The 21987-nt window shown below is 38.9% G+C and overlaps 1 protein-coding gene across 2 annotated transcripts in view; it reads right to left on the bottom strand.

The window, feature by feature from the left end:
* Positions 1-10240: 10240 nt before the first annotated feature.
* Positions 10241-21987, bottom strand: part of AKAP6 (A-kinase anchoring protein 6) — a 278384-nt gene continuing 266637 nt past the window's right edge. For both annotated transcript variants that reach the window (XM_064148457.1, XM_064148466.1), the window contains exons 13-14: positions 16519-19997; positions 10241-11213 (exon numbers count right to left, since the gene is read on the bottom strand). In XM_064148457.1, coding sequence (XP_064004527.1) covers positions 16560-19997 — 3438 coding nt within the window. In that variant the 3' untranslated portion in view covers positions 10241-11213; positions 16519-16559. The remainder of the gene's footprint in view (positions 11214-16518; positions 19998-21987) is intronic.

The raw sequence follows: 21987 nt of genomic DNA, 5'->3' as shown, positions 1-21987 counted from the left end.
GAGTAGGAGTAGAAAGGAAGTGTTGATGGGTTGCTGTATGTTTTCTTCTTTTAGTAATAAACAGATACTCTTCCAGAACCTACTCTATTTTTACCTTTAGTGCAAGGCAAACATAACAATATATTCACAACAGAGCAGCACTGGGGGGAAAAAACTGAGACGCTCATTTGAACATGTTGTTTTGAGGTTCTGTTGGTAATGAAGCATAAGATAAGGACATATTTATCCAAACTGATGTTTCAGCAAATAATACATTTACAGGGAACATTTTAGATTCAAGTACATAACTAGCCATTACAATAATTCTGCCAGTAGCCCACACACCTACACTGAAAAATACTTTTCCTGGCTGTGCAGAAGCATTGCCAGATTCTCTCTTCTCCATACACTGGATCATATACATTGCTTATAAAATTCTACTTCCAAGGCACCTGACCTGTCATTTTATTCCTTCCTATTAGGGACTGTCAGCTGCTGTTCACCAGATTGTCTGGAAAGTTCATCCCATGTTCTTAAGCCTTTGTTTTCCAGCTCAACACACATATTCAGTGTTTAAAGTCAAGCTATTCCCCAGAGGCCCTTTTTTCTACAGCACCAGATCCATATGTGTTTGTTGCAGATACTAAATAACTGCAGTCCTAATACCTCTGAAAATGTCATGTCAAACCTTCTTTTTAGAAGAGCTGGATGAAATCTCAGCCTCTGTTCCCAGATGCCAGGGTTCAGCTGGAGATCTGTTTCAATGAAATCTCAGCCCCTGTGCAGGGATGCCAGTGGTAGTAGATGAGACAGGGCAAACCAAGAACACTGTTCTGGTAGTGTCAAGAATGACTGGAAGGATGTTCCTGAAACTGCTTAATTTTTTTACACTTCCATGAATATCACGAGCACATGACAGAATATAATTATTAGAGCACAGATTTCTAGGATTAACAGGAACTTTCTTCATATCCTCTTTCTTAATTTTACCAAGCTTATTATAGACATTTAGAGATATTTCATTAATGTGTTTACTGTCATGATGATCCTTAAAGACAAATACTATTGATTATCATGGAAAAATATTAGAAACTAATTATAATGTATATAATATTATATTAAAAAATGCCCCAAATGCCTGGACCCAGCATACTCAGTCCAGAAGGCTCTTGCAGTGCATTGACAGGTGGAAGAGCCAAGGAGAGGTGTGCTGCTGGACCTTATTTTAATGAACAAACGTGTGCTGCTGGACCTTATATTAGTGACCAAGGAAGGTTTGGTTGGGAACATGAAGGCTGGGGACAGCCTTGGCAGCAGTGATCACAACATGGTAGACTTTAGTATCACACAAGGAAGAAGCAGAGCAACAGGGCAATAAATAGTATTACAACCTTGGACTTCAGGAGAGCTAACTTTGTCTTCTTCAAACACCTGCTCTGAGGAATCCCATGAGCTAAGACTCTGGAAGGTAGGGGGGTCCCTAGAAGGTGGCGGAGGGGGGGCAGGAGAGCTTGTTAACATTCAAACAAGAGAGGTGCATTCCTTTGAGCAGAAAAATCAAGTAGAAGAGACGGGAGAACTGCACAGATGAGCACAGAGCTGCCACTAGAATTCCTGTGGAAGAAAGAAGTTCACACTATATGGAAAAAGGGACTGGCTACTTGGGAGAATTACAGGAACACTGTCAGGGTGTGGAGGGATGCAACAAGGAAGGCCAAGGCCTGCTTAGAATTAAATCTGGAAAGGGATGTAAAGAAGTCCTCAAATAGCCCAGTATTAAGAGGAGGAATCAGGAAATCCTGGGCCTGCAGCTGAATGAGGAGGGAGCCCTGGTGCAGAGGGCACCGAGGAGGCCGAGTTACTGCGTGCCTACCTTGCTTCGGCCTACTGCTAAGGCCCGGCCTCAGGAACCCAGACACCATGCGCCAGCACCGAGGAGGGACTGGCCTGCTGGACAGCAGCTTCATCGAGTCCTGGTGGCCAGCAAGCTCTGCACGGGACAGCAACGTGCCCTTGTGGCCAAGGCGGCCAGTGGGATCCTGGGGTGCACTGAGAACATGCCCAGCATGCCGAGGGAGGTTCTCCTACCTCTCTACTCTGCCGTGGTGAGACCACACCTGAAGTACTGTGCCCAGTTCCGGGCTCCCAAGTTCAGGAGGGGCAGGAAAATACAGTAAGAGTTCACTCGAGGGCCATGAGGATGGTTAAGGGACTGGAACATGTGTCTTACGAGGAAAGACTGAGAGACCTGGGCCTGTTTATTCTGGGGGAGACTGAGAGGAGCTCATATCGATGTTTGCAAGTGCCCGAAGGGTGGGTGCCCAGGAGAGAGGCCAGTCTCTTCCCAGTGGTATCCTTTGATAGGACAAGAGGCAACAGACACAAACGAGAACACACAAAGTTTCACCTCAACATAAGGAAAAACTTTCTTACTGTGAGGGTGACCCAGAGAGGTTGTGGAGTCTTCTTTAGAGACTTCCAAACTTCCACAACCCACCAGGATGCATTCCTGTGTGGCCTGGCCTGGGTGATCCTGCTCTGGCAGCAGGGCTGGACTTGATCTCCAGAAGTTCACAGTATCACAGTATTGTCAAGGTTGGAAGAGACCTCACAGATCATCAGGTCCAACCCTTTACCACAGAGCTCAAGGCTAGACCATGGCACCAAGTGCCACGTCCAACCTTGCCTTGAACAGCCCCAGGGACGGCGACTCCACCACCTCCCCGGGCAGCCCATTCCAGTGCCCAATGACTCTCTCAGTGAAGAACTTTCTCCTCACCTCCAGCCTAAATCTCCCCTGGCGCAGCCTGAGGCTGTGTCCTCTCGTTCTGGTGCTGGCCACCTGAGAGAAGAGAGCAACCTCCTCCTGGCCACAACCACCCCTCAGGTAGTTGTAGACAGCAATAAGGTCACCCCTGAGCCTCCTCTTCTCCAGGCTAAACAATCCCAGCTCCCTCCAATCTCTACCATTACATGATTCTGTGAATCTCCTAAGAATATATAAGCTGGCTTGCCATCAAAACTAATCAACTGCTAAACTGTGGTATGCCAAATGTGCTCTTTCTCTTGTCTCCTTTTAAAAGTAAAAATCCTCCTACAAAATTTTGCAAGGGGGGGGGGGGGAAATAAAGCAAATGATTACATAAAACTTTCAAAGCACAATGGAAGTCTAAGGGAAATATAATTATTACTGTTGGTTTATCACCTCAAACGTGTTGTTGTAAATGTCATTGTATCAGATGAGTTTGAAAACAGGTTTTCCATTTTGCACTTTATTTGACAAGGTGATTCATTGTGTGGAGCAGTTTAAGATGTCAGCCCTACTGGAAAGAATTGAGTTGCACTGATGTGCTTATGAGCATTCCTCCATCAAAGTACATGATTAAAGAAGGGTTATGCTTCTGAAATGTTGTTACTCAACTGAACTGAAATGTGAGTGTTTTTTCTTTATCAAAATACAATTTAGTACAGTTAAGTCCTGCTAGGTGTTGTGGAAGCAGAGAATTAATGTGGCCAAGTCAGGAATATATAGGAAAATAAGAGTTATTTTCCTGAAACCTGCCCCCAAAACTATATACAGAAATTAATTTAGTTACAGTTAGCAGATTAAGTGAGATTGAGAAGATCTTACAAGGATACCATAGGTAAATTCGACTAATTTGGATGTCAGAAGTTGGAAAAGGCTAAGCTAATCATAGTATTCCCCACTACAGGGAATACACCAAACAGGTTTTTCTCACCTTTCCTCTCCCATTCATACCACAGAGGGAGAGGAATTTTGAGGTATACCGGATTCCGGGACATTAGGTAACCATGTATATGTTACATATGGCATATGGAAAGCTGGTTACAGTTGCCCACAATACAATATTTGAGAGAATTTCTTATGGTGCAGCACATTAGCTTGTCAAGTAATTGAAATAATTTGTCTCTGACCCCATGTCTCCATTCTCAACAGGGGAATGAAGAGGGAAGAAACACAGGCATTTTCTCTGCATCTTTGCATATGCCTTGTGTCTGTCAGTGGCCCATTTTTGATTGCCTTAGAGAAAGGCAGAAATCTTCAACCTTTGTCCATTTTTACATTGAGTTTGGGAAATTTCCCCTGTTCTTTCAGTGGACAAGAGCTTTCATTGTGGAGAATGAAGTTTGCTCACCACTGTCATTAGTTTGAACTAACCTGCTATCTTAGCACAGCTGCCTATTCTATATTTAGACTCCTTTACAAACCCACTAAGCTATTTGATTCAGTAATTTCTTGTAGAAATGAAAGTCCACAGATTAATTATACATCATGCAAAGGAGTACAGTATCTCCTTCCATCATACCTTCATGTCTAAATTCACTACCAATCTATTTCTGTGAGTGACTTGGTATTATGTGTCTGGGAGAAGACAGATTTGTCTTAACTGAACCATTCATTATTCTGAATACTATCATGTCTATTGTGTTACAAAACACTATCAAATAGCTAAAGATATATCTGTGGGCATAATTCAACCTTCCTTCTACTCTTTCTTCCATTTCTCTCTTTGTTCTTTTTCATTTCTCTTACTGTTTTGCTTTTTTTCTCTTTTTCTTTATACCTTCTTTTCCCTTACCCTTTCCCTTTCTCTTTCCCTTTCTTTTTCCTCTTTTCCTTTCTTTTCCTTTTCTGTTTTCATTTTCCCTTTATATTTTTATTTTGTTTTTTTCATCACATATCCTACTCACACACCTGTCCAGTATGGTGACCTTTACATTTCCAAATGCTGTTCTACATATGAAACTCCCATGTGCAGGATACATAGCTAAAAACGAAGGTGCTGGTAGTGCCTCTGTTTTCCTCTCTTACTATAGCCAAAAAAGGGATGAGTGGCACAGAAGTATGTACCCCCCCTTCCAGAGAACTCACACATAAGATACACCTCTCTCTCCAACAAGAAAGTTCCTCTCCAACACCCTGTGTTTAGTGCAATCAAATGTTAATTAACTGACAACGGTACATCTGATGGAAACATTTGGCATACTGAACAGCTCATCTGGAGAAATGGGTTTTCAGAAATAGTATCACTTTACAGTTTGCAATAACAAGTCCAGCAAGAAAGATAAATCTACTTCACCACAGTGTATGCTGCTATCATTCCACAAATATTTTAACCTGATTGAGTTCCCATGAACCATCCTTGAAGGTGACCTCTGCTTCTCTCTTATTTTTAAGTCATCAGCCAAAGTGCTGATCTAAATCCTCTCTCCAGGTTATCTGGCACAGAGGTAGCACTACCTATATACTAGGCCCTGCTGTCCTGCCTGCCATGTCCACCTTTCAAGACTTTACCTACCTGTTATAAACATAAGTTGCAAATAATTGTTTAGTTACTGAATTGTGTAAGGGACAAAGGTACAAACAGAGAACTGTTCATCTTAGAAGACCAGAGGACAAGAGATGCAGGGATACATAAAGTGAACAGCAACAGGTTTGAGAAATATCTATACTCTCATTTACAGCAAACTCCCCTTACAGAGGAAGCTTTCTTTAGTAGTCCTATTAATATGGGAAAATAGAGCTCTATGTGCATGAAAAGCTCTGCCCCCGCAAAACATGGCCAAAAGCATCACTGATCAGCTGGTCTGGCACAGATGCTTAAGCAATCCAACAGAGCTGTGGGGCTGTTTTTCTTTCTTTCTTTTTTTTTTTTTTTGGGGTGGGGGGTTTACAATATTAACCGTTGAAAAGGCATTTCTAAAATCTCTTCAGCTCTTTGAAAAGCCATACTTAGAGGTGAGTAAAGCAAAATTCAGAGGCATAAATCTGTCAGGCATCAGTATGGCAGGATAAATAATGATCAGTTAACAGAACTATCATAATCCCACAGATCTTATTCTTGATTAAACTACTCTCGGGGGGCAGTAGGATTTACAGAAAAATTCACTTTTTGTTTTCTTTTCCTTTTTGTCTACCATTGTATATTATTTGAAATCAGCTAGCTACAACTTCATTTTCAAGCTTTGTTGGAGTGAGATGTGTCTCAGCTCAGATTTAGTCCTATTCCTTGTGAGGAATCAATAGAACCCATGCCTTCTAAAGGTAATTCTGCGATCAGGCTTTTGAATGAAGGGTTACAGAGCAGAATTTCAGGTATATATGCACAGTAGTCAGTATGAGAAATTGTCAGATCACATTGCCTGAGGGCACCTTATTTCCTATAGTATTTATTTTCCCCTGAAAAAGAAGGATAGATTTGAAGTAGGTGGTTGATGCTCAGTATCAGTTCTTCCAGAGCCTCATCTTTTTTCCTTCTGTAAATGAAATGCATCAAGAATGGTTTGTGCTTCTCCACTATTGCTTGCAATCTTGTCAAACGTGTTTCCCTTTCCCTGTCGCTCTCATAATGTTACTTTGAAAAATGCTACAACTTGATCCTTACTACAGTTAAAACATCTCTGCAGTAATCACAAGAAAGACAAAAATCTTTTAAATGTTGCATGTGTTTTAAAATTAATTTTCACTCCCATCTACAAACTGAGAATGCCACAGAGATGTGAGCTCAACATAAGGCAGAGGGAAAAACATTTACTTCTCTGTTCTTTTCACACTGTATCATTTCATTTTAAGCATGATGTAATTCTGTTCTTGTAATTTTCAAGTATTAGCTTGACAGTAACTACATTATTCTAGTAATATTTCTACAGTACATCAACTGACTTACAAAACTCAAGAAATAAAGGAACACTGCTTGACTGTTGCATAGGAAATTCCATTTCTAAAGCACTGAAGCACTTAGAATTCATCCAATGCACAGGCCTAAGTTCATTTATGGTCTAGTCCTTGAAAACATTTCTACAACCAGGGATGAGCATGTATTTACTGAGTGAACAGCACTCACATGAAAAATTTAAGTGATTCAGGTTGGTAGGAAAGACAGGGTGTCTGAAAAATTAGAAGCCCAGCACTGAAGGCAATAGATCAGATGTCATTTGCTGGCCAAAATCCCTCTCGAAGTGATGCTATTATTAGGAGTAAGTTTGTAGAAACTTGTCAGTGAAGGAGATTGACTTGGCTAAGAACCTGACATCCCCGTTAATCCTCTTGAGCCAAGTATGAGTACAGTCTGCTCTAAACATCAATAACCCCTTTTCTGTGCACTGCAGCACAGGAACCTTTAGGACGTTGTTCCTGATGTCTTCAAGACAAAACAAAACAAAATAAAGGAGACCTTATACCAGATGCGCTTTAGACAAAACACACTTTCTTCAACACAGGGAAAGTGGAATAAAATGATGAGCTACGTTACCTACATCATCCGTGGATCCTGTCAGCAAGGAGGAAGGTCAAGATGCCATCTACCTGATGGTGACTCTTCATTTGAGTTTATTGTGAAGCAGAAACAGTTTCAGCATCTTTGCACGTGTTTGTGCTTATGTGGACACATGTATGCAATGAACAGCATAACCAGCCATAGGGACATAGAGACACCACCTGGGTTTCTCTTCCTCTAATGCAGGTGCAGATGCACTCTTCCATTAAAACTTTTTGACTTACCTTGGGAGAATAAAAACAGACCATCATGTGAGAAAGATTGCGGACATAGTTTACAAGGCTATTGGTGCATCGAACTCCTTGGTTACAAACCACCTTTTAAATCACAGTTTCAGGTGTGTTTTACCACCAGTGTTTCTGTGCATCCCCTTTGTTTAGAGATGGAGATCTCTGGCTGTCATGGGAAGGATTATGCAACAGTCACAAAAGGGAGATTCATGTCAGGGCCGTTACTGTCAAATGGCCTCCTCAGAGATTGCAGAAGTTCAAGCCCGAGTCAGCGGGTGTATGGAATAAAAAGCAACCTATGAAACTTTATATGGGGATTAAAAAAAAACTTGCAACATGCTTCTAGAGACTTTCACCTGCATGGAACAGGGTATGTATGAATTGACTTTAGAGGCATTGTTAGTGCACCAACATTAATTTTACACTTTACCAATGCTTTGCTTTAGGGAGTTAGCACTGGAACTTCTTGCAAGTTGTAGGCACAGTTTGGCCATAAGCATATGACTTAGAGTAAGAAATGGAGAAATTCTGTAGTGTATATATCAGAAATTTCTTAATTTCTTTTCCTTTAGAAATCAACTTCTATTGACAACAAAGTCCAATATATTCTGAGAAGAAAAATAAAAAAGGGAAAAGCTTCTAACCATGCCAAGAAAAGGGAATAGTTGATAATGATGTGTCTTGCATCATAGTCATAAAAATGATGACTTTATCTCATGAGACCAAATAATATAGATCTGGGAATACTAGCTAAATTAAAATGTTCAGCATCTCTAGAAAGGAACCACAGAAGTTTGAGTTGTGACCATATGATATTCCAGATATTGTATGATGAATATGTGGTTTATTGATTTGACAAGTATTCCTATTTTCCCCCAGGATAAAGAGTGAATTTGTGGCAAATGACATAATAGAATGATATAAGTAATTGATGGAGTTGTGTACAGTCTGTTGGGTGAGCTGAAAGATCTGAAAAGCCTTTGACTTATTAACTTTCCTGTCATCAGAGTGTAAGGTATGACTACAGTCAAAGTAAGTTAAGAAAAAAACACAATGTAAACCAGAAAATGCTAGGGAGAAAACCAATCAAACAACAAAAAAGGTATTATTCCCAACTCAATTCCTATGGTAAGATCATTTTAAATATCATGTTTGAAATAACTTATCAATGAACATAATTATCACTGTAAATATTTTACTAAAATTGAGAGTGATATTCTAACTTTCTATCAATCAATCAATTGAAAATATTTAAAATATATTAAAGTGCTCTTTAACTACACAGTTACACGTTTCAGGTAGTGATAGGTTAACCTATTAGTTTTGTACATAATACGAGATGAGAGCAGAAATCTTTACTGATTCAAAAGGTTTTCTTAATAAATACTTCTTATTTATCTTTTATTTACGCTAAGAGTTGTTTCTTCTGTCCTACTTGTATCCTAGTCTACTGAAGTTTACACAGGGGAAATGTAAATTGAGAGATAAAACCTTTTTCTCTTGTAGTAATAGGAAGATGCTGATTTGGGAACCATGGGGTTTACTTAGGTGCTGTGTGAATGTATCAGCTGGTCAATGTAATTCCTCTGAGTTACTAGCTAAGCTTTTCAACTGACGTGTATTTTCTAATGATGAAGAATATTGAAGCTTTTTCTAAAGCTATGTATATACTTGGAAAAACAGCAATTAAAGGTAGTATGGGAGAGCATTCCATGGCTCTAAACTTCTCCAAGAAGTTAACTGTTTTTTTTTTAGTAAATGCATGCTGTGTTTACAGAGATCGCTTATAAAGCTGTCTGGCTTGGTCTGGCCACCCAGTGTAGTTTTAGTACAAGACAAAACCATGGGAAATGTACAATATTAGTCATTGAAATGGCCAACTCTAAAATTGTCTATGTAAATTGATAGAAATCTTTTTAAATATAATCAGGTTAAGGTTAAAGGTTAATAATCAGACAACAAAGTGTTACCTGGCAAACAAGAGAAGATCTGCTATAAACATGTGTTTGATCATTGCCACTAATGCAGTTGGCAGTGCACTACCTTAAACAACTAAGTACCTTTATCTCCTTGTTTTGTCCAAAAGATCTGTAGAATGCACTGAAATGTGTCCAGAGAAGGGCCACAAAGATGATCGTAATGCTGGAGCACCTCTCCTAATGCTGGAGCACCTCTCCTATGAGAATAGGTTGAGAGAGTTGGGGTTGTTCAGTCTGGAGAAGAGAAGGCTCTGAGAAGGCCTTATTGTGGCCTTCCAGCATCTGAAGTGGGCCTACAGGCAAGCTGGGGAGGGACATTTTAGGACTAGGGGGAATGGATCCAAGTTAGAGGAGGGGAGATTTAAGATTAGCTATTACAAAGAAAATACCCCGAGGCTGGTGAGACACTGGGAACAGGTTGCCCAGGGAAGTGGTGGAAGCCCCATCCCTGGAGGTCTTTAAGGCCAGGCTGGATGTGGCTCTAGGCAGCCTCATCTAGTGTGAGGTGTCCCTGCCCATGGCAGGGGGAGTATGAACAGAACAATCTTTGGGGTCCCTTACAACCCTGACAATTCTGTGACTCTGCAATGTTGAATGAAGTAAGTTCTTTACCTCTGCAACAGGCAATAAAAATCTTCACCCACTACAGAATCACCTACCTGTAGGGAATATTTGCAAACAAACCCATTTCCTTCTGTGCTTCGCTAAAGCATTCTGTTCTTGGAAAGTAGGTAAAACAGATCACAGCTCTGCCTTTTATTTTTTTTTCCCGAGTAAACTATGTTTATTATGCCAATTCTAATTACCATGCAATCTAATGGTTTTAAGGCTTATATTTTCCACATCACTGGACATCACAAGCATTAAAGCATTTTATACTGTCATTATACATCAATGTTTGCACTTGGTTATACATATATACAGAAATTATTCACACATCTTAACCTTGCTATTTCCTCCTTTCAAACCAACATAATTTTACTGTGAAAGCAGCTTTTAAATAAATGGTATAAGAAATACAGCAAGGCACACATGTTTTAAAAACTTTTTTTTCTCACTGTCACCTCAAGAAGCATAAAAAACCCAAAATGTTATACTGAATTCAGTAGAATTTCAACAGTTCCTAGTATACAACACCATGTAGTTGTTTCTTGAAGTGTTGCATAGACTACATTTTAAAATTCAATAAATAAAATGCCATTTATTTTAATTGCTTAATGTTTTAATATGTATTGAATCAGGAGGCCTTATGACTTCTTTTTGCTGCAATCTAACAAAACTTGTCACTTAAAAAGTAAAATAGTTTCAATAAACTTATGCATTATACACATAAATATTAAATTTGATACACAAAATAGAAGAGTACTGAGAGGTACAGTCCTGAAAAGATGAAGCAGACCAATCGTGAATTCTGTGGAACTTCAAAACTTTAAAGAACAGAACCAGTGATAAAGTAGCACAGGAGCATTCAGTTTGGGAAGGAGAGGTCATTAGAGGTAGCTTGGGAAAGGAATCCTTATGAAAGCAAATGGCCTTGCTACAGTACAAAATGATCACTGAAACAGAACTAGCATATGCAGCCTGATCACAAAGCCAACATGAACAAATCACATTTGGAAAGAAAATTTATCTTGGGAGTCAGTGTAATGCAAGGCAGTGATACAATGGAATTGGAGGTCATCCCAGGGTTTACAGGATGAACCTGCACCTGAATTGCAGCCAAGTTTCTAAAAGGAAACAAAAAAAGTAATAGTAGGTTACAGAAAATGAAGTTTTATTTGCAAAACACAGCTCTTCCAGAACAGCCACAGATAGTCATTATATGGTCACATGCAAGAGCCTTGAACACAGAAGCTTGTGGTAGGCAATGACTTTTAACAGCCTGAGGTACAAGCTACGGTAAAAAAAAATTGTATTGATGTAGAAAACATTGATTTTTTTAAAGACTTTGTTTCTGAAGAAACTAGGGAAGTCGTCAAATCTGACCTTTTTCCTGAATCCTGTCCTCAGCCTTACCTGGGAACTTACCTTCAGCACACTCGAAAGTACACCGATCAATGAAAACAGGAATTCTCAAAAGCCAAGCAACAAAAAGATCACTTCTTTGTATTTATTTATTTTTTATATTTATGTAAACACATCAAATGAGATTTCAATGGAGAGGAGGAAAGGATTGTCACAGGATTAGTCCATGAATAGAAGTGTCAGTGTCATCACTGCATTTTTTAATTGTAAATAGCTACTTAGATGTTCTCGTACTGGCACTGACTTAAATTTTCATACTACAGAATTATCTAGCTTAGAGTTTAGGGTTAAACTGTTCATCAAAAAGCACAGGCTTATGATGAGGATTATGAAGAAATAACTGTCGGAATACAGCACAAAGATTAGTGCAAAGTACATCTCATAGGCATTTCCTAAGAGGCACCCCAAACACGCGTTATGTGCCTTCCAAATTAAGCAGGAATATCTGGATTTATCCAGTTACCTTCTCCTTTGATCTCATTTGCTGTAACTGTCACACATATACACACATCCCATTTACAGAAGAAATGTACCTACATGAAAATAGTTAAAAGCTCAACAGTTTGTTTAGGAATTAATGAAGACCTGATCCAAATAAAGGGGAATGTTGTATTAAAAGGTTTCTACAACTTCGACATGAGTTGCACTTATCCGTACTAAGAAAAGTCTCCCTGATGGACTGTCTCAGCTTTGTTTAGTTTAAGTGTGCAATGCACAGACCATACAAGATGGTCCCTTTATTCTGTTTTCAGTTTTTTTTTAAGTCAGATGCTCTAACAAGCTAAAAAGTCAGATTGTTTCAAATGCTATAAAGAAACAGTAGAGTGTCTGTATGCCCATAAAAACCTCTAGGGAAACAAAAAAGGCTAAACAAAAATTTAAGATAATTCTTGTAGATCCAGTACTGAAAAGTAAATTATCACATATTAACTGTTGTCTAACCCTGTATATATTTTTTTCTCCTGTAATAATTAACTAATAGTCCTTCGCATTCATATATCGTCTTTTATCTGTGGATCTCAAAACATTTTTAGTGAATCATAGAATTAACCAGGTTGGAAGAGAACTCCAAGATCATCCAGTCCAACTGATCATTATTTTCTTTACTTTGTTGCTAAAGAAACTGAGGCAAGGAAGGAGTAAGTCATACAAAAATCTGCTTCTGAGGAGGAAATAACAGTCAGGCCTTCTTAAGTACCAACTTTAGGGCACTTCTGGTTATAATAAGTGGCAGGATATTCTGGCTAACATTGCAGCACAGTCAGATAAAAACAATTTATTTGGCTTAAGCCCAAGTAAAACATTTTTGCCCTCTAAATCGGGTTCAAATTTACATTTTAATCAAAAATTCTGCATAAAAGGAAGGAAATAGCTTTTGGACTTGTGTAAGAACTAATAGACTACAAAAAAAAAATGTCTAATGTACCTTCCAGAAAAGACTTTGGACCCATCACATAAACCTCGTTCATGTAGTGATCTCTACACATTTTGAATATGTGACTAAAAATTCCCATCCTGTTGGTGAGTCATGGGTCACAGTGACAGCAGAAGATTGCATGACATCATTTACAGAAAGATAGTTCTTTCAAGCTGTCCCCTACTTGAAGAATAAAATCAGCACAGCTTTATGAACTCCTCTGTTGAAGAACACTGTGTTACTCACACAAGAGACTAGCCAGTGCTGGCAGAGATATTTTTTTAAGCCTGTCCTATAGAACTGGTATTATTTTACCTTTTTTTTTTTTTAACCATTTGGCAAAAATATTTCCTTCATTACTACTTTCATTGCCCTGCACATCTAAGGTAACACTAAACCAGGATCAAATCCAACAACTACCTGAGGAGTGGTTGTGGCCAGGGGGAGGTTGCTCTCTTCTCTCAGGTGGCCAGCGCCAGAACGAGAGGACACAGCCTCAGGCTATGCCAGGGGAAATTTAGGCTTGAGGTGAGGAGAAAGTTCTTCACTGAGAGAGTCATTGGACACTGGAATGGGCTGCCCGGGGAGGTGGTGGAGTCACCGTCCCTGGGACTGTTCAAGGCAAGATTGGATGTGGCACTTGGTGCCATGGTCTAGCCTTGAGCTCTGTGGTAAAGGGTTGGACTTGATGCTCTATGAGGTCTCTTCCAACCTTGATGATACTGTGATGCTGTGATACTTTTGAAACTATACCTTTTTTAGCCTTGAATTCTTAGTATGCTTTAAAGGTACACATACACTATAGATTATTTTTCTCTAAGTATTGCCAGCTACACATGAAATTACACATTTAAATGAGCTTACAGCACAGGTGCTACAGGAAAAATAATGTTGTTTGCCATTTATCTTTCAAATTAAATAATGTGTTTTTAAATAGTAACTTTTTTCATAATACACTTATGGGAACAACATTTATCTGTCACATTTTAAAAGATGTATTAGTAATAAATGTAAATTACCTTTGGAAAATCAGTAATTAGCCTCATCAAAAAATAAACAATCTGCCACCAAAAAGATAATCTTTAGCATAGTTAAGTATAATAACTGTTATTTGAATAAGTTAACAAATTAGGATAGATTGCTTCTGTAATTCATTCCCCATAGCATGAGAGATGAAGTTAAAGCATCAAGCTTGTGAATGGGGGAAGGGAGCTCAGACTTCAGTGGAACCAAATCTAGCAGCTCATATTTTCATTTTTTGATGTGCCAGAGATAAACTTTAGGTATCCTAGTGCTTTACTGCCAGGAATAACGCAGTACATATTTGCCATGGAAGCGATGATGTTAGGCATCAGCCAAGACCTGCACACATTTTTCAATCTAAAAATCGAGACGTAGTAAGAAGGGCTTTGTTACTTAAAAATATTTGTCAAAAATCAGAATTATAACATCAGCCTACTGAGTTGCTACATACAGACTCTGCACTACCTTTCATTACATGATGGGACATTTATTATTATCTCCATCCTCCATATCCAATCTTAGTCCTTCCACTAACTGCATACTGTCATAGCTCAGACTTACCAAAACCACAGCTGACTACCATGTAAGTGACTATGAAGTTCTGGAGAGGGAAAGTTTACACAGTATTTTGAGATCCTCAGAGAAGAAGTACTAATGAATCAAAAAGATATGTTATTATCTTCATCAGTGAAAGAATGAGAACAAGAATAAAATTGTGCTCGCTATGAGAAGTATTCTTCCTCAAATTAATATTAGAAAAATGAGAAGGGGGGAAAAAAAGAAAACCAATAGAACAGTAATTTAGGCGGTGCTTATGTTTACATAATTATCACTTATCAACATCAGGCTTTTGTCATGATATCAATTTCCAAACGGGGGCTTCCACATACACACAGCCCTTCAATGTGATTCTAGAATATATAGTCTAATCTACTGAGTTTTGTAACCTAACTGGCATCAACATGTCACAACAGCCTATTTCAAGGCCGTGTTAGAAGTATCTTCTGTGCTATCACAGTTCCGAGATGATGCATTAGTTAAATAGATATTCATTGAAAGAGATAATGGCAAACTGTAGACTATTGCTGTCATAACCTAGAGACTTTGTTAGACATATTTAGACATATGTGAATGTGTGAATGATGGGCAAACCACTCATATGTGCAAAAGAAAAGCCTAAGCATAGCAATGTAATACAAACAACCCAAAAATGCAGACATTAGATATCTGGTAGCAGCAAAGCAATTGATTTTGTATAATTAAGCCCAGGTCCTCTGTTACAGTTACACAGTTTGCAGTAGGAGAGTAGTAGTGGTTTTTGCGAGCAAGGAGGAATAAACAGCCTTCTAGCAACACCACAAAAATATAGCATAACTTGGGTTGGAAAGAAGCTTGAACATCATCTGGTCCAACCTCCTGCTCGAAGGAAGGCTATCTCCAAGGACGGAGATTCCAGATCTTCCCAGGGAAACCTGGGAAGATCCTTGTGTTTTACTGAAAATTTCTTTGCTACGGCTTCTGGCAAGCAGCAGCATATGGGACTGGAGTGGTATGTGGAGTTACCACGGTGGTTCTAGTTTACTGGAGGGGCATTTCCAAAGACATTCCATACAGCTATGGTAACTTTTGGGTCACAATTCGTGAGACTCAAAGCTGCAGTGATACATGTTAAGATCTTTGCTTTGTAGATCTTTCCTTGTAAAATGTGCAGTTATTGTTAGACATCTACGTGAGGTCAGAAACTCTAGATTTGAACCACCTTTCAAACTTGGGAAGAGGTCAGATTTGCTTTTCCATTTTTAATTTTACCATCTTACTTATGTTTCAAAATGTTGACCACAAAACAGAACCAAAGTTTTCAGTACTGCTTTGGTAGTCAGATCTTTATTCCACATTACTCCTCACATTATACTCCCTAATAATGTTGCAAAAATCTCTTAACTTTGGTAACCTCAAGCTTTAGCCTAATACTGTCTTGTTATATTTGTGTTCTTAATAACAGCTTACTGAAATCATGGTAAACTGACATCACGGAATGACTTAGCTCTCCACTTTGCTTAGCTATTCCTCATGGCTTACATGTAAACCCTGTAGAACTCCAACCTGCTAATCACCCCCAATTCTTGCAAAAAGCAGGAGTTCAGCTTAGCCAAGTGCTTCCAAACATCTCTTAAGGCCAGCTGACTGTGGAGGGGAGGATTGATGAATAGAGCTAGCTTCTGATTCCAAAGGTTGGTTGGAGAGGGGGAAAAAATGTTAGTTCTGAAGAATTCCCAGGTTCTGCAAGACAGCAGATTTGTTCCAGAAGGGAGCAAGCAGCTCCATTCAGTGCAACGCCAAAGGGCAAGAAGCAGTCAGTATTCACTGCTTTTATTGACCAGTGGCATGTAATTGGGATTATGGTATTACCCAAATAAATGATAAAGCACTGTCACAGAACAGAAACCTGGGTGGTGACTCATCTCCTTTCATTGTACAAAAAGGTAAAGTAAACAAACAAACAAATAAAGTAAAAAATGCAAAAGAATGAATGTGTAAAATGAATGAGTAACTTATAGAGTACATACCTGCTTTTAGGAGAAAGCACGTGCCTAGAGAGGTTTACATTCTATCTGTGCATATTTATATGTCTCTCATTATGAAGATTCAGGAGGTTTTCTTCACAAGCAAGAGTTTTACTGTTCTGATGCAAAACATCCTTTTTCTGTGAATGGCCAGGCTTTAACTGGAACTCTGTTGCTGAAGCCTCTTCATCACCAGCAGCAGCAGCAGTGGCAGCGGCACATCCTTTGGGCTCTTCAGTTCCAGGCAATTTTTCTGTGCTACTCTTTTCAAGGTTATGCCCTGGAGCAGTCTTTTCCAAGCCTTCAGTTTTCCCATCAGCAAACAGCAAATATTCAGCAGCATTTTTCAAATTGTTTGGTGCACTTTGCTTGTTAGGATTTGGTATGTTTATATTGCCATCCTCACGTAAGAATGATGAGTCCCTGACTTCAGATGAAGTTTCAACCTCTTCTAATGACTCTCGAGTCACTTCACCTCGTGACTCTGGAGATGTTTCAGAAATAGGGTTAGAAATATGCTGCTGCTCCTCAGCTTGTGCTTTAGGAGTACCATTAGAAATGGACTGCTGCTGCTCAACTCGTTCTTCGTCAGGACAGGCTTCAAAAAAGCATTCAATGTTTTCTCTCTCATCTGTGAAGTCTTGTGGCACAGGAGTGTTGCTCTTCTCCTCTATGTATTTGATTACTTCTCCACAGTCACTATCATGAGAAGAAAGTGAAAGATATGAATAGAAGTCTCCTTTTCTTAGCTGAAGGGGTCTGTGAGAGTGTTCTAACACTTTTTCCTTGATCTGTGCTAATGAGGCTGGAACAGATGACTCACATTCAGGTTGTGACTTACTTTTCAAAGCTGTTGATGCCATGTCTATTATTTCCCTCACAAAATGGTGCACTGAGCCATCTTCCATATTTTTTTTATCAAAAGCAGCAGATTCACAGTTACAGCATGAATCTAGACCATTGGCTGAGAAGTCACATTCTGATTCACTGGATTTCAAGGCTGGACAGCAATCAGTAGATTTTTCAGTACTGTTTATTCTACACTGTTGACCATTAGGTAAGGATGTTTGTAAAGCTGCATCATGGATGTCTACACAGTTAATTTCTGAAGAAGATTCAAGACAGGGCTTTTTAGCAGGAGAGGAGGCAGCAGAGTGGTGATCAGGCTGAAGATGACTCTGGCATTGTTTTGGAGGGCTTCTGGATCCATCTAATGTCAGAACAGCCTCCTTGCCATCCATATGTGAATCATCTGAACTGTCTGTAAATGCTTCACAGACACAACATTCATTTTCAGCTTCTCTGACATCAAGTGATGCAGGAGTTGCCGGTGCTCTAACAAGACATTCCTTTTGACTGCCAAGAGTATTTTCAACATTGCCATTCTCCATGTCATCCACCAGCTGATCTTTCACAACCTGAGAGATATCTTTCGTGGAGTGACTCTTTGTCTCTTTTTCACAATCACGTGGTACACTCTTACTATTGCCATTATTTTCTGATATTTTCTGTACTGAACCGTTCAGAAGTGTTTCAATGCTTAATGTATCTGTGGCTTTTGATGTTTCATTACTAACTTTACTGCGCTGAATCTCCTCACCGAGGTTACTTTTTCTCTTCTCCCTTGTCAAAGAAAATTTTGGTCTAATCCAAGTCTGGAGTTCATTTTTTATATAATCAAGTCCTGAAATTAAATTGCATTCTTCATAAATATCCTCATCAGTTGCTATACTGGAGTCATCATCTTCATCTTTGATACCTAGCTCTTCCTCAGTTAAGGTAAGGGTGGAACTTGAAAGCAAATCACTGTCATCTTCATCATCAGTGCAAGCAGAAGTGCAGGAGACATTAACAATCATGCTGACATTGACATCACTCTCATCAGCTACAGATCTATTAAGATGTTTTCTAAATGATGCATTTGAATCTGGTATTTTATTTCTGTGCAGTACAATGTCTTCAGAGCAGAGAGAAAGATCCTCGCTGCTGCTGAGTTCAGTGAGAGAAGCTGCTGAGTCCTCATTGATGGAGGATGCAATATCGAGAGATAGCTGTCCAGTAAAAGACATTTTCTGGGAGCTACTTTGGAGTGTTATATCAGAGATGCTGCGCTTTATCTTTTGATCTACAGGACTCTGGATACTCTCTAAGCGGTTCAAAAGGTCTAACGTTCTTTTGCTGAGCTCTCCAACAGAATCACTGCTTGCACTTATATCTCCTGAGCCATGATGACTGAAGAGATCTTCATTGCTTTTGCAAGAAGTCAGCCAGCTCTCCAAAGAGGTGCTCCGCTGAAGACCGTCTCCGCTTTTAAAAATACCTGAGCTGAACAAATCACCTACTACAGAGAGAGATTCTAACGAAGAACTACGAGATAAACTTGAAACCTGTTTTGTATTGTCACCAACAGTTAATTTTCTTACAGTTTCTGCACATTTACAGGAATTGGGATCTAATTCTCCAGGGATACTTTCCAGAGTATGGGCATGAATAAACCCATCTGATTGTGACTCTCCAGGCTTATGCTCAGATTTACCAGGTATTTTATCAAAACAAAAGCCATGAAGCAGACTGCCCTCTGGATGTGCTTTTTCAGTTTGTGCTTGTTTCATTATCGCTGGCAATTTGAATTTGGAGCCTTGAAGATATGAGTAATCATAAAATGTAAAGACGTCGTGTTTTCCTTGCAATTCTTCTAGACAAACAGGGTTACACATGGTAATTCTGTCCAAATCCTCATCGTTTTCACTTCCACAACGTACAGAAGGTGCCGACTGGAAATCATCTGTGAGACTAGCACGGTCTTCTTCACCTTGCTTTATTTTTTGCTTTATTACATTGACTGTATCCTCCACTCGAGTGTCTGCATGCCCAATTTCAGGATTACTCTGACTGCTTTCAATATCATTTAGCAAAAAAATCTCTGAATTATTTGTAGTTTCTGTATCACACTCACTCACTATCCCACTTTCGCTCTCCGAGTGCCTGCTTATGTTTCCACTCTGATACGTATAGCTATAGGGTTTTGCCAGTGTGGTACCCCCTATTAGGTCTGGCAGGGATTTGGTAGATGAAAACGACGAGTCTTTACTGAGACTTTTGTTCAAACTGTTAGACTGGGCTATAGTGGGGAGATTGGATGTTTTTTTCAAAAAAGGCATGTGGTTTTTTTCTGATAATTCAATATTATGAAGACTATAGACCTGATAGATGTGAGGATTTGCAGGGGAAGTAATGCTGGGGCAATAAAGAGGACTTCCACGGTCACTGATGTTTTCATCTTCATTCACATTGTTATCACCACATTCTCCTGAAATAGGCTTCAGGCTTAGATCATCCTTCCTGAGTTCCTGATCAGGATCACTTAAGTCTTCATGAATACTGATCAGCTTATTACTTATGTCAGTTTCATCCCATTCCAGTGCATCTTCACTTGGACCATTTAGATCCATCAAACTCGGATCAATAACATTCAGAGGCTCCTGTAAAAAAAAAAAAAAAAATTAAAAATCAGAGATTAAAAATATTTACAGCTGCACTTTAAATGTCCTTCCACTGAAATCACATAAGTAAATTAATGGCACTAAAGTGCATTTTTGGAAAAAACGATCACTAATAGGCTTTTAATTTTATTATGTTTTGTGTACCATTAAAACAATCAATTAAAATGAAACCTATTAAATTTTGCATGATTTTTTAATCTTCTTGGTTGGCTTTTCTTTTTTTCTCCTCATTTGCTGTCAAAATATAATAGAGAAATTTCACTTTTCTTTAGCAGAGATTAATTGTGGTTAGTCATTGTATGCATAACGAGTTTTAACCATTCTGCAGATGTAAAATTGTGAATGTGTTGGTATAAGCCCAGCAATTTAGTACTTTATTATGTTGGATATATGAGAACCTTTCTTAGCCTGCCTAAGATATAAAGGATCTATTTATTAAAAGATTTTTGAAAATTTTAAAACAAACTTTGCTGTTGTTAGGCTTAAAACAACAGATTGAATGCACTGGAAATCTCAAGAAGATGAAATTTTATTAGAATTTACTCTATTTATTCTTTACTTGATAATAAAAGCAGTACTAATGACCAGTAAGTAAGACTAATGAATGTTAATATCTTCAGCTGTAAGAACAATCAGTCTAACCAAACACTACATGAATCTCAAATATTGTCTGTGCTGACACCTTTCTCTAGGGCAGGGCTAATAAATAATTGAGCTAAACTTAGTTTGCTTTTTTTTCTTAAGACTTTTTTAACTTTCTAATAATATTTGCTATTATGATTCAGAACACATAGTATCAACAGTTATTCCTTCTAGAAACACCTGTGGGATGAAAAAGAATACCCTGATGATTTTTCTTACTGAAATGTGATTTGTAGCATGGCCAACAGTACTGACTCACCTTAACCTCTCAAAACAAGGCAGAAGTGGGCCTTGATTTGGGGGCTGGTTCTCTGAGCACAATTCAATTTTACTTTATTCTTCTATTTATTGAAAGGCTTCCATATTAGGAAATATTTTGCTGATATAAGAAGTCTTGCAATGGAACTGTGCATTAACCTAGATTAGTTTAAATCATCTTAACAGCTGAACAATGATCTCTGCATCCAGAAAAACAAGCACTTTGTAAAAAAAACCTTTCAACTATGATCTCTCACTCTTGCAAACTTTGTTTTTCAAACAGGGCACTGGTCACACAGCAAACAGCAATCTACATCATCACAAAGTCACAAACTTACTGAAATGCAAGCAGATAAAATGAGGCTGTAGTCCTGTGAAAGCAGTTGTACAGAGCTTAGTCACTGACTTAGATTCACTGAGACTTGGCCAAGGTAAATTGTGCAAGGAAAGGCATCTATCTCTGACTTCAATTCTCAGCTGGGATCTCTCTCTCTGAGGCAGGAAGTAAAGCTGCTCAGCCCTTTTGTGAGAAATCATGGTATGTTCTCCAACAGCTCAAAAAGTTAGGGCTCTAATTTTGGGTGTGGAACACATTGCCAGACTCAGGCATAAGAGACGTGCAGCAGGTTCTCATTCTCTCAGGAGAAGCTCTACCTACATGCAATTCTGAAAAGAAGCCTGCTTTGCATGTTTCATTTTGCATAAAACAATTAAATATTCATTGGGTCATAGATGAGGAGAATTCTATCCTGCAGTGCAGTGTTGAACACATTTGACTGGCAAGAGGCACAGGCAGGTCCAAATCCCCACTCCAGTGTCTATTTAATTATTAATATAGGTAGCACTGCTCCTGTGCACAGCACAAGGCTATCCCACCCCAATATGTCCAGTAGGCCAATGACTAAAACTCTCAACTGACAGCAAGGAGAATGATTTTCTCCAAATTGGGCAGAGTAGCTATCCACTATTCAGCAGGGTACTATGATTATTAATCTTTTTGATGAACTGAGATACCCTCCATGTAAGATATATCTGTGTCCTCATGCTTCACTGGACTTAGCTCTAAATA

This window comes from Pogoniulus pusillus, chromosome 1 (genome assembly GCF_015220805.1).
Source record: "Pogoniulus pusillus isolate bPogPus1 chromosome 1, bPogPus1.pri, whole genome shotgun sequence".
Lineage (NCBI taxonomy): Eukaryota > Metazoa > Chordata > Aves > Piciformes > Lybiidae > Pogoniulus > Pogoniulus pusillus.
The sequence above is the reverse complement of the archived record's forward strand: the minus strand, read 5'-3'. Positions and strand labels throughout refer to the sequence as shown.